Source organism: Chiloscyllium plagiosum, unplaced genomic scaffold, assembly GCF_037043375.1.
Source record: "Chiloscyllium plagiosum isolate Xiang-an unplaced genomic scaffold, Cpla_swu_hap1 HiC_scaffold_18, whole genome shotgun sequence".
In the NCBI taxonomy this organism is placed as follows: Eukaryota; Metazoa; Chordata; class Chondrichthyes; order Orectolobiformes; family Hemiscylliidae; genus Chiloscyllium; species Chiloscyllium plagiosum.
In genome coordinates, this window is record NW_028270156.1 from 57,627,334 (window position 1) to 57,640,026 (window position 12,693).

General features: G+C 37.8%; 1 protein-coding gene across 3 annotated transcripts in view; it reads left to right on the top strand.

Moving 5' to 3' along the window:
- The window catches only part of ptpn5 (protein tyrosine phosphatase non-receptor type 5), a 127,771-nt gene extending 118,539 nt beyond the window's left edge, over positions 1-9,232 (top strand). For all 3 annotated transcript variants that reach the window (XM_043706133.2, XM_087996703.1, XM_087996704.1), the window contains one exon: positions 287-9,232. In XM_043706133.2, coding sequence (XP_043562068.1) covers positions 287-380 — 94 coding nt within the window. In that variant the 3' untranslated portion in view covers positions 381-9,232. The remainder of the gene's footprint in view (positions 1-286) is intronic.
- Positions 9,233-12,693: the final 3,461 nt, after the last annotated feature.

The window sequence follows — 12,693 nt, forward strand, 5'->3', positions numbered from 1 at the left end:
TTGGTGCAGTCCTATGGTGGCCCCCATTCCCAGTAACACAGTTGAGACTAGATGGCTGCTGCCTATCTGAATGGCTGGCAGGAAGGAGAGCAGTCTCCTAAGTTGAGGAAAACTGTGACATTAATCTCTTCCAAGCCTGATGACCATGATGTCAGGTCAAGGCCTCTACTCCACCTTTTCAGCCTCGTTCAGCCAGGATATCTGAGTTTATTTTTTCAAATAAATTAGATGGATTGTGGATGCTGACAGGAATCTGACATAACGTGAATGTTGTGTTGTTTCTCAGGGGAGGCATGATCCAGACATGTGAGCAGTACCAGTTTGTGCACCATGCCCTGAGTCTGTGTGAGAGACAGCTATCTCAACAAGCAGAGGAATAACTGACAGCCTGGCAACCAAGCAGCCATGGACCAAAGTGGCACAAAAGTGTTGACTCTCTACCAATATGTTTTCATGTCATTTGTCAAACAAGCTGATGCTAACTGTGTGGGTATGTGGTTTACAAACAGAATGGTTCATTGTCACTGAAGTGGACATCATGAATGTTAGTGTCTGAGTCATTTCATTTTTAAAGAACAACTTTTCAATTCATGCAATTGTGGAGAAGTTAAACAATCATAAGTGTGTATATCTGTGTTCATGCCTGAATAGATAGATGTCTGTCACTCTCTCAGGAGTTGCAATTCACTTCAGTTTCTAAAGCAACATTTTACATTGCCAAGATCACTGATATTCTCCCTCCACTGGATCACATATATCGGTTTACATATGACATACAGCACAGAAATAGGCCATTTAGCCCAAGCAGTACATGTGGGGATTATGCTATGTGCAATGTGAGGCATTCAGTTAGATATTGAATTCCCAATACACTGTCTGAAGATCAGGGAGTTCTTCCATCCAAGCTTCCTTCCACAAACTCCACCAAAAACAAACTGCATTTTCAACTCAGCATGTTGTGGGAAATTGTTGTGTATGTAATTGCTGTGTGTGTTTGGGTTATTTATGAAAATCAGGATGAGGTGTTATGTAAGTTTAAATTCTTTTCTTTCGACTTCACTTACTTTGGTAAAACAGATTTTGAAATCTCTAATGAGAGGAAATAACTTTTACTTTTGAAAGTATAATTATAAAAACGATTTTAATTCAATCTATTTTATTACACATTGTATGCCAGAAAATTGATTGAATGGCATTTTTATGTACATTGAAGTTCTAAATGCTTGTGTATTTTGTTGTCAGGGTAACTGTTTTCTCTTTGAGCTAAGCACCACTTTTGGCTAAGGGAATGGTTGAGTTATACATATCAGAGTCTTGTTATTTGTTGTTGTTTTATCCAAATTATTACATTCTCCACATGTTATTTTGGAACTATCTGTCCAGAGTGCAATGACTCTTCTGTCATTTTATCAAGTTGAAACATGTGGAAGTTTGTAGAAAGTAAACTAAATATCTTCTATAGGCACCCATATTATGATTTTAGTCCAAACTGATATCGTATTAAAAATTATTGCAGGGTGATATGCTTTGAACTATAGCTTTGATCCCAACCCCAATCCCAGACACATACATGAGGTTGTGTTAGTCTGGAGGAAGAATCACAGATAACCAAAGCAATGTTGGAAGACATGGCCATCCACTGAAACCATTGAAGGTGAAGGGAATTTTGAAGGGTAGTGATTTGTTTTATTGTTGGTGTTGGCTTGCCTGCAGTTATTCCAGATGATTTGGGGTTCTGATAAAAGATAGATTAAAACATTCAAACTGAGTAGAATACAGCTAAAATAATAAATGTATCACAAATACATGAGTATGTTGCCTTTTAATGTGGGGTGAGCTCTGTAGCCCTGTTATGGTGGACAAAGAGAAATAACTCATTACTAGAGATCCGTAGACATATTCCTCAGAGAGTAACTGCAGTTATTGGGAAGTCTTCATAGCTTATCACCAGGGAAAGTATAACATTTCAGTTTGATAAGTGATAAGACTCATGTCTCAACTTGATGGCCACTGCTCATGACAACAAAACTCCAGCTATTTGTTTGATTAAAAATCTGGGGTGAAAGTACAACTTTGAAATAGCAATGTTTCAACAATTTTAGAGAATTTAGATGCCAAAATAAAGTTTGAGGAAGGGATATTCTGTTCAATCCCCCTTTTGTGTTGACTTTAAACTTACAAAACATATATTAGTTTCCAATGTCCTTTGTGTCAAAATATGAAGGTCACACTGAAATTAACAATAGGGATGTATTTACTGAATTTTTGAGAAGTTATCTTGTGATCCAATCCATCAATAATACAGGATGGTGTATATTAAAACTTGTACTGCATGACTGGAGCAGTGTCAGAGTTATTATCGGTAGTAATTCTGAAATATAACTTAGCATTTGTTACAATAAGGTTTCAAAGGTATGGCCCATTGTTATTTCATTTGTATGATTATGGTTCAAATTCGGGCCAGAACAAAAGATTGAAAGCTTGGACCTTGAGTTTGGTGGTCAAGGCACTGGAGAATCAGGAGGTGAGTTACTCACTGCAGGAGGCTCCTACAGGAAAACAAGTCAAAATGCTTAAGCACAACTGTCCTTCATTAACAAAAATTGGAAATGTCATTAAGTGAAACCCATAGGAGGGTTGATATGGGAAATGGAAAAACGATATTGGTGCAGTATATGGCATTCGTATCAAGTTGAGAGTAGGATGTATTTTTGGATAATATACAAGAAGCTTTAAGCTGATGAAGACTCTGGTGATGAATCATTGGATGACAATTAGGCTGATGAAGAGTCAACTTGTGCAGATCAGACTCACTCCACAGATGCTGCTTGACCTGCTATGATTTCCAGCGTTTTTAGTTTTCAATACAAGAAATTTTAAGCTGATTTTACCCATGCTGTATCTGAGCTGGGAATAGTTGATGTTGATTCTTGGTGTGAGTTCAACAGTAATTCAATTATCAACATTCATGGCCACCATCTTGAACTTTAGCAAGAAAACTTACGATAAAAGGAATAGATAAGTAACCTTCATGCTAAATATGCAGCAATCTCTTCAGATAATTATCTCCTAGAGATGAAGCTGATGTGAAGAATTGCCATCTTAGCTAATATTAGGCAGTTTTCAATGAAAAGATTCCCTTTTTCTTATTCATTCTTGGGATATGGGCATAGCTGCCAAAGCCCATGTTAAACTAGCCTTGAGAAGATGCTGGTGAGCTGGCATCCTTGGTGTGTAGATGCACCCTTAGTACTGTTAGGGAGGGAGTTCAGGTTTTTGACACAACAACAGTGAAGAAATAGCATTCCAGTTGCAAGGCAGGATGATGTGCAGCATGGAAGAGAACCTGCAGATGACTGATGTTCATGCATCTACCGCCTTTGTCTTTCTGGTGGTAGAGGTCACAGGTTTCAAAGATGCTGTCTAAGGAGCCATGTTGAGCTGTTGTTGATGGTACACTGTGCTGGTGGTGGTGAAAGAAGAGAATGTGGAACGAGCTGTTTTGTCCTGTATTTTTGAGATTTGATACAGCTGCATCCCTCCAAGCAATTGGAGAGTATTCCATCACACGTCTGGCTTGTACCTTGTGTATGGTGGTCAAGGCAATGGAGAATCAGGAGGTGAGTTACTCACTGCAGAATTCTAGCCTTTTACCTGCTCTTGTAGTGACAGTTTGTGTATGGCAGATCCAGTTCAGTGTTTGGACAATGGTAATCCCCAGAATGTTGACAGGGAAGAATTCAGTGACAGTAATGATAAGGTGCATTGGTTAGATTCTCTTTTGTTGGAGCTAGACATTGCCTGGCACTTGTGTGGCATGAATGATCCTAGCCACTTGTCAGCCTGGATATTGTCCAGGTCTTGCTCCATATGAAAATGCTTCAGTCTCTGAGGAGTTGTGCATGATGCTGAATATTGTGCAATCATCAGCAAATGTCTCCACTTCTGACCTTATGTTGGAAAGAAGATCGTTGATGAAGCAGCTAAGGATGGTTAGGTCTAGAAAATCATCCTGAGGAACGTCTGTAAGTAAAGATCTGGGGCTGAGACGTATCTTCAACAGCTAGAAACATCTTCCTTTGTATTAGCAAACTATGGAGAGGTTTCTTCCAATTCTCTAGGCTAGGCCTTTCCTGACGAAGGGCTTTTGCCCAAAATGTCGATTCTCCTGCTCCTCGGATGCTGCCTGACCTGCTGTGCTTTTCCAGCACCGTATTCTTGACTTCCTCCAATTCCCACTGACTTCAGTTCTGCTCATGTGCCAACTCGTAATTAGGCAAGGCAACCACTAGCACGAACAGAGGAACCAAAACAATTAGTTGTAAAATATATGTTTGTGGCAATTTGATGAAAAAAAAATCATGTTTCTCAGTTTGAATAATGCTACTCTATCAAATAGTTGACAGACAAATAGAAAAAGTTTACAAAGGTGTTTGGCAATGATTGCAATGTTAATTGCAACAGATATATCTTTGAATAAATTATAACCAAATAAAGTGTGTATTTTGAGTTACCATTATGACTATAAAATCTTTAGAAAAATTCAGCATCTTAAAGTTTTCAGTGTCTGATAATTGCATCTATCTAAAGTCTGACTTTAATTTCTATCATGTCAGCCTTTGCAGAATTTACTTTGCATTTCTATGAATCTCCATTTTCTGCTAAATGCTCTCCTTTTAAATTTTTTTAATATTTGTAGGTAAAAGGAAATTAAAATTTCCCTGGAGAGCACTTCTATGGATTAACTATTTGCTCACTAAAATGATGTTTCCACAAATTAGTTATCAACAGACCTTCTTTCAAGGATGGGCATGCCATCCAGTTTTACTGACCTGAATAAATGAAACAGATCGTCATGATCAATTTATCTAGTTCCTTCTGAGTCCTAAAAATAGCAATCACATCTCCTAATGTATCTTTTCTTTGATCACTTCCTATAATCCAATCTTTCCATTCCTGAATCATTCAATATTAGTACTAATCTGCACAGAACGTTTTACAGATATCAACTTTAGAGGTCCTGGGTGAGTGATGCTGTAAACAATATTATTACTGTCACACTTCCTCACAACACACGCTGTAATCCCCAGGACAGATTAAAAAATGACTAGACAACTTTGGCTTCACTGTAAATTGATAACATTGACCACATGATCCCCATTTCAGTTACTAATCTGTGCAGAGTTTGCCAAACTCAACTACAATGACAATGATGATAATGCCTAAGTTAAGAAAGAATGAAAGATAGAAATGTTGTGTTGCAATCTCATCTCCTTAACTCCAATCTTTTCGTAACACTTTTTTTGTTAGGAACTTGCAGAGCCAATTTTTGTAAACAGTTCACCAGAAAAATAATACTTAATATAAAATTAATAAACCAAACAAAAATAGTTTGGAAAATTATAGGCAATGCATCTACAATTTTCTGATTTACACTTGCAGAGGTCTACCAAGCTGCTATAGATTGAAAACTCAGTAGATCCACCCCATATAATTGATCTGTTTTGTGTTAACGCTGTCTCTAGCCTGTAACAGTCTGCTTATTTCTTACTCTGTAACTCTTTCTGATCATTGTCTCTGCCCTTCTATTTCTCGTTCATTCTTTCTTATTTGAGAGAGTAACAGCTAGCAGGAGTTCAAGTCTGACATATAGGTTTGTAAGCTTATGAAGTCATCTAAAACATCAACAATCCCTGAAGGCAAGAACTCCTATGGATATTGGGTGAAGATAGGATCTAATGATTAAACTGTGTTGATCCAACTCTGATGATTAAAAGAGCTGCTGAGTTCAACTTCAAACAAAATCACTTGAACATAGGGCATCTAATTCCATTTGCAACTGTAGCCCAGCAAGAGTTAGCTCAGGTAAGCAATTAGAGGTTTCTATCCCAGATAAGTTTAGATTTCTAGTAGATACCTCATGAGATGTTCAAGTGGAATTCAAGATGACCTCTGAGAAAGGAAACAATAATCCAACCTGTGACACTCACTCTTGCTCTAGCAAATGTCAGTGGGATTGATTTTTAAAAAGTGCTGGTATTGTTGGTGTGCTGATTCGAGTGGTGCTGGAAAAGCACAGCAGGTCAGGCAGCATCCGAGGAGCAGGAAAATCGATGTTTCGAGCAAAAGCCCTTCATCAGGAATGAGGCAGGGAACCTCCGAGGTGGAGAGATAAATGGGAGGGGGGTGAGGCTGGGGAGAAGGTGGCTAAGAGTACTATAGGTGGATGGAGGTGGGGATGAAGGTGATAGGTCAGAAAGTTGGGTGGAGTGGATAGGTGGGAAGGAAGATTGGCAGGTAAGACAGGTCATGAGGATGGTGCTGAGCTGGCAGGTTGAAACTGGGGTAAGATGGGGGGGGGGGAGGGGAAATGAGGAAACTGGTGAAGTCCACATTACTGGTGTGGACTTCCACTAAAGAACAAACAGAGCAAACTCATCATTTAACAGTTTTGGGTCATGCACCCTCATATATTAACCTCTGCCATTCACACCTACTGTACATCAGTCAAAATACTTACATCTTGTTCCATCAGTTTGTGCCACCCACATCCATCTTGTTCCAGCCACTGGTGGCATCATAAACAATCAGCATTGATTTGTTTATAGACTGGGCCAGCCAGTGCATTTACACCAGCACCAATCAATGCCATTCATACTTGCTACATATCTGCAATAATGACTAATTACCTGCACAGCATCACTTACAGCCTTTATCTATAAACCTGTGCCAGTCATCTCCAGCAGCTTTAAAAACTGACATAAAATGTAAAAACACTACTCAGTGCAGTACTAAGTTACCCATTGTCTTTTAGAAAAGAATTTACACTGGGAACATTTTTCCTGAAGAAGAGTAGGGAGTTGTCCTGAGTGCTAACATTTTTCATTGGGGCAAAATCAGATTAACTAACCATTTATCGTGTTTACTGTGTGGCACCTCGAGGTGCATAGAATTGCTGTTACACTTCAAAACTCAAAACTAGCTGGTTGTGTCATTCATTGAAACACTCCAAGATGATGACAAATGTTAAATAAATGCATGACTTTTGCTTATGTATGAATATGTTAAGTCTATCTTTCCTTTGCTGGGGGTTGAAGGAGAATGTGGATTCTGATTACTGACAGGTAACAGAGACCGATGTTAGTTGTATTGTCCTAGCTGTTCCTAAGCCTCCCTACCATTTATGTTGTCCAGGTTGTGTATGAACTCACTTGCTGAAATCTTCACTTCAAGAATTTGAACGGTTTTGAACTCCTATTCCTAAAGCTGTTGAAACTGCATATTACAATTTTCACAATAACAAAGGACTTGAGAAACTATTTTACATTGTAGCAAATTATTTTTGTACTCTGCTGTAGTTTATTCAGATGTATTGTTACTACTGAACCCTGTTCACATGTTAATTCTTGTATTTGCTGTATCCTGCTTGTCATTCCTATGGTGTGTTTGTAATTAAATGTGAGCAGAAAATTTAGTCTGAACAGATTAATTTCCAGTTTTTCAGTCACTTGAATTAGAGTTAGAATTAGAATCCCTACAGTGTGGTAAAAAGGCCCTTCGGCCCAACAAGTCCACACCGACCCTTCCCCTATATTTACCCCTGACTAATAACCTACATAATGGGCAACTTAGCATGGCCATTAATGGGCAATTCACCTAACTTGCACATCTCTGGATCGTGGGAGGAAACCAGAGCACCTGGAGAAAACCCACACAGATATGGAGAGAATGTGCAAACTCCACACAGACAGTCACCCGAGACTGGAATCGAACACAGATCCCTGGTGCTGTGAGGCAGCAGTGCGAACCACTGAGCCTGCCATGCCACCCCTGAGCTTGTACCAGTTGCATATCTTCAGCTCTGAGGAAACATAACTTCTTCATGGGTCTTCCCTATATTTGCTCTTTCAGGTAAAGTTAGAAGACATGAACTACTTAAGAACTGGGTTGCTGTGAGTATGTTCCTCAGATTAAAAAGAATAGCTGATATCTGCTGAGTTCTGATCAGCAGTCACTTGAAGTGGATCTAAATTAATTACTTCAACTTTGAGCAGAGAACTTCACTAACAAACTTGGTATGAGAAGAGATTAGGAAAAAAGTCCAGAGTATCAGATCCACAGATCAAATAAAATAAATAACAGATAAAACAATTATTGCTGTATCAAAAAAATCTTTAAAATGATCTGGATAGACCTGTGAATGGTTTATGATAAGAAAAAACTTTGTTGGATGGGATAAGTTTGAATCTCAAATTCATAATTACTCTTTATGGAAGGATCAGTTTGTTTACTTTTCACAGAAGTACTGGGAACATGATAATTGCAACAAAGACTCTTTAAAGTTTGGATTTCCTCTAGTACATCACTGCACTTGAATCTGACCTAAATTTTACTTCCTCTTTGTACTCCAGCAAACAATGGCAATTTACCGTTCTGCCACCCAAGTGTATGAAAATTGTTATTGGTAGAGAGGTGGCGCAAAGTGATTGTGGTCCCAGGGGCCCAGCGGAACGTCAAATTATGTTCATTTTTAGTATAAGAAATACCAGTGATGGAAAAAAACTTACTCTCGAAAGATCCCTTATCTGCAGATTACAAAAGTTACACATATAATTTCAGAATGTTACTGTTCTTTGCTAACTGCCTCCTCCTCCCTTAGTGCAAAATAATGTTGGCCATCAATAGTAAACTTTACTTCCTCAAGGAAACTGGCACAGCCCCCAAAAGGGCTAAGACTTCATAGACAGTGCTGAATATAAGTCCATAAAATGTAAAAATAACTAGTTATACTAAAATTGCCATAGAATGGATTGGTAACTTGAAGTTCAGGTATATCCAAGACCCGTTCACTTCTTTAGTTTAAAAAGAACCCTGAAGTATAATAAGGCCGGAAGAAGAATAATGCTTAAGTCACAACATACGTGTCATTGCCTAGCCCATATGACCTGAGACATATTAGAATATTTAGACAAATTAATAAATTTCACAAATGACTGAAAAGCATGAAATTAATTTACTGGAGTGTTTTTAGTATGTGGCATGTTATATGTTTAATAGGAACAAATAAGGTCTTAGTCTCACTTTTACAAGCTTAGTTTACAAAAGACCAAGAGGATGTTGGCATTTCTAAGAGCCTCATTCAATATGATGCAATGTCAAATTATTTGATGTAACTTTTTAATAAAAAGTGATGGAGGTGTTTAGGAATTTTAATAAAGAATTCATTGACTTATAGATTTCTAATGTTTTATTTCATTAGCAACCAAGTTTTCCAAATGGTTGACTTTGCAGCTACAATGAAGACAAAAGACATAATTTCAAGGAATATCTGCTCAATCATGCACCTTACTTATGTTGAGTATATTGTTATATTTCCTTAATATCTGGAGTCAGTTCTGCTACAATGCGGTAGATCCATTCTCATACGATCCCATGTTATAAGAAAAGCACGTAATAGCAGCACCATTTAAACTAATGGGGCCCGAATTGTGTTAGAACCAATACGTGCTTTAAAAGTTAGCACTTTAGCAACAGTGTCCCCAATTCATCAATCACATTATCGCGAATTTGCATTTATGAAACGTGCATTAAAGCAGAATGACCTGTATTCATCTATATATGTTTCTCACTTAAACCGTATTTCTGTATTATATTTTGACCATATTATCTATTGTTAACTTTTAGCAAGTCCTGCGTACTCACCTCCAACCCACTTGTGACCTAAACAAAAGAAAACTTTGGAAACTGGAAATCTGAAACAAAAAACAGAAACAGCCGGAGAAACTCAGCAAATCCGGAACATCTAAAGCAGGATCACTGGATCTGAAACATTGACTCTTCTTTCTTTACAAAGATGCTTCTTTACAAAGATGGCTGTAGCCCCACGGCCTTCAGAAATCACTGCACACCTCACGTTTGCATTGTTCCACCAATGGCAGTTATGCATTCAGTTGACTAGGCCTTAAGCTTTGTATTTTAATTTCTAAACATCTCTGCATCTGTACCCTCTGTCCTCCTTTAAGTCTCTCCTTAAAATCTACTTTAACACTTTTAATACATCTTTATGTGGCTCAGTATCAAATTTTAATTCCTTGTGAGGCACCTGAGAATAATTTTACTAAGTTAAATGGATTATGTAAAAGCAGACTGTTATCATATTGGAATTGCTGACTTGGCATTCATCTGACAGGACTATTGAGTAATATGAAGAAGATATCTCTTTTAGTAAAATGGATGAGTGAATGAAGAATCAATGATCTTGAAAAGGGGTTCTTGTTGATCCCTTATGAGTCCTTCTTAATGTTCCTTGTGGTGAGTAGTAATGTCATGCTATATAGCATATAACGCACTATCAGGACTACAGTAATTGAGTAACTCAAATGAAATGTTTTTATTTTATTTTGCCACTGTTTTAGAGATTGATATGTGTGACTCTATCTAAAAAAACGAAGGTCTGGTTAGATTAGGGGCTGGATATCATAATATTCATAGTAGCATCATTGGCTTAGGTTCAATCCCCAGTATTTTCTGAAGGAGACCTGGAACAGGCATCCTCACCTTGTTCCTGATAATGGAAAGCAATGGCAAAGCACCACTGTCAAATTCTATTATAAAACAGCACATGATGAAACACCAGCAGACAATGAACCATTGATCTCCCTTCAAGCACAGCACACAAATATATATATTTAGTTGTATAAACTGTATGTGGGATACTTTTATTATAATATTCAAAAAAATGTTGAATGTACTGGAGAACATAAGCTTAAAGTCATGATAGGCCTTCCAGGCACAGTTGACAACTCACTCTTTCTCTTTTAAAAAACTTCCCTTTTTAAAACCTTTGACATACAAGATAATCATATATAGGATAAGGTAATTGTTATAAATAGGTTTAGTAATAGTGTGGAGATAAAATAAATCTGGACCACTTGACAACAGTTATGGAGATACTAAGATTCTGCAGCATTGGGGACTGATGTGCCAAATGCCAACATTGTAGATTGAGAACCTAGGAAATGGTACCACTGAAAGTGAATCTCAGGATGTGAAAGCATTGGAAACTGTCCCTTTGATTTGGGAACATAAGCCAAAGGAAAACCCAACCAATGTTCATGCTGCTGCTCTTTCTCCCCTAACCTGAAGCCAGATTTTAATGTTAGCTTTGTGTTGATACTGCAGTTGCTGCCTCTTTGCATGCACAGGGATTGGTAATATAATAGGCCAAACACTAATATATGGAGAAAGTGAGGACTGCAGATGCTGGAGATCAGAGCTGAAAATGTGTTGCTGGAAAAGCGCAGCAGGTCAGGCAGCATCCAAGGAGCAGGAGAATCAACATTTAGCCAGCAACACATTTTCAGCTCCGAACACTAATATATATTCGTTGTTGGTTTCACCAGTGATCAATCACAAAGCTTCTGTATAGTTTTGATACTGTAGGACAAGGAATTTGTTAATGCTCTTTGGCACTTTCCTGATAACCATTTAAAGTTGTACCAGATTTTCCCTTTGATTATTATTTTTATTGCAGCTCTTAATCTGTCCACCTGTTTGCATTCTCAAAGGTATCTCCTTTATTTTTATTGGTGCTAGAATGATCAGATGATGAAAGTCACATAATTGATACTTCTTTTGCATCTATCCTTGTGCTGAGGTTTTCATAAATGCCAAGATCTGGACCCAACTAAAGAAATCAACCTTTGCCAGCAAAGATTCCCAAAGGAGGTTGACACTGAATTCACACAATGCTTCAGGCTATGTCAGTTTCTTTCAGATCACAGCTGCTTTTAACCTTGATGTGATAAACTTCTTCCAGTTAAATGTGGAAAGATTTATGACAAAGTTGCCATCCCTTAGTTTACAACTGCATCATTAGGACTACTGATATAATAAAGATAATGTTTATCTCCAATACTTGGCCACTAATTTAACAAAATGTATCATCAAACATTGAAGAACTAGATTCATTTCATCTGAAGATTTTGACAGAATAAGGATTAGAGAACAAATGGGTTTGAGAACAAATGGTACTTCTGTTCTGACCAAACCTTGCCTTGGTGGTAATATTGAAAAGAGGATAAGTATCAGGAACAGGGAAATCAGTCAGACATTTACAGGACTACGAAAAATTGTTCTGGCCATGGAACTCATTGACCTTGCTCTAATGTTCAATGAGATCAAAGTTAAATAACTAATACCAGACACCAAGTTTACAATGCAAACAGAAGATTAATTAATTCATTTTAATTAATTTATATTAATTTATCATTAATTCACAATACAGAAACTGTAGCAATGTTAAAGCACAATCTAATTTATTTAATGCAATCAAAACAGAGATTGCTGAAAACTCTCAGCAGGTGTGGCAGCATCTGTGAAGAGAAATCAGAGTTGATGCTTTGGGTCTGGTGACTCTTCCTCAGATTTCCTAATATAATATTTAATATTTTAATTAATGTCTGTTTAAACCCCATCCTCTTTAATCTAGCCTCCACTCTCACACAAAGACAGTTTGACAAAAAATACAGGCAGAGGTGGGTACTGCAGATGCTGGAGATCGGAGTCGAGACCAGAGTGGTGCTGGAAAAGCACAGCAGGTCAGGCAGCATCCGAGGAGCAGGAAAATCGACATTTCGGGCAAAAGCCCTTCATCAAGAATGATAGGGCTTTTGCCCAAAATGTTGATTTTCC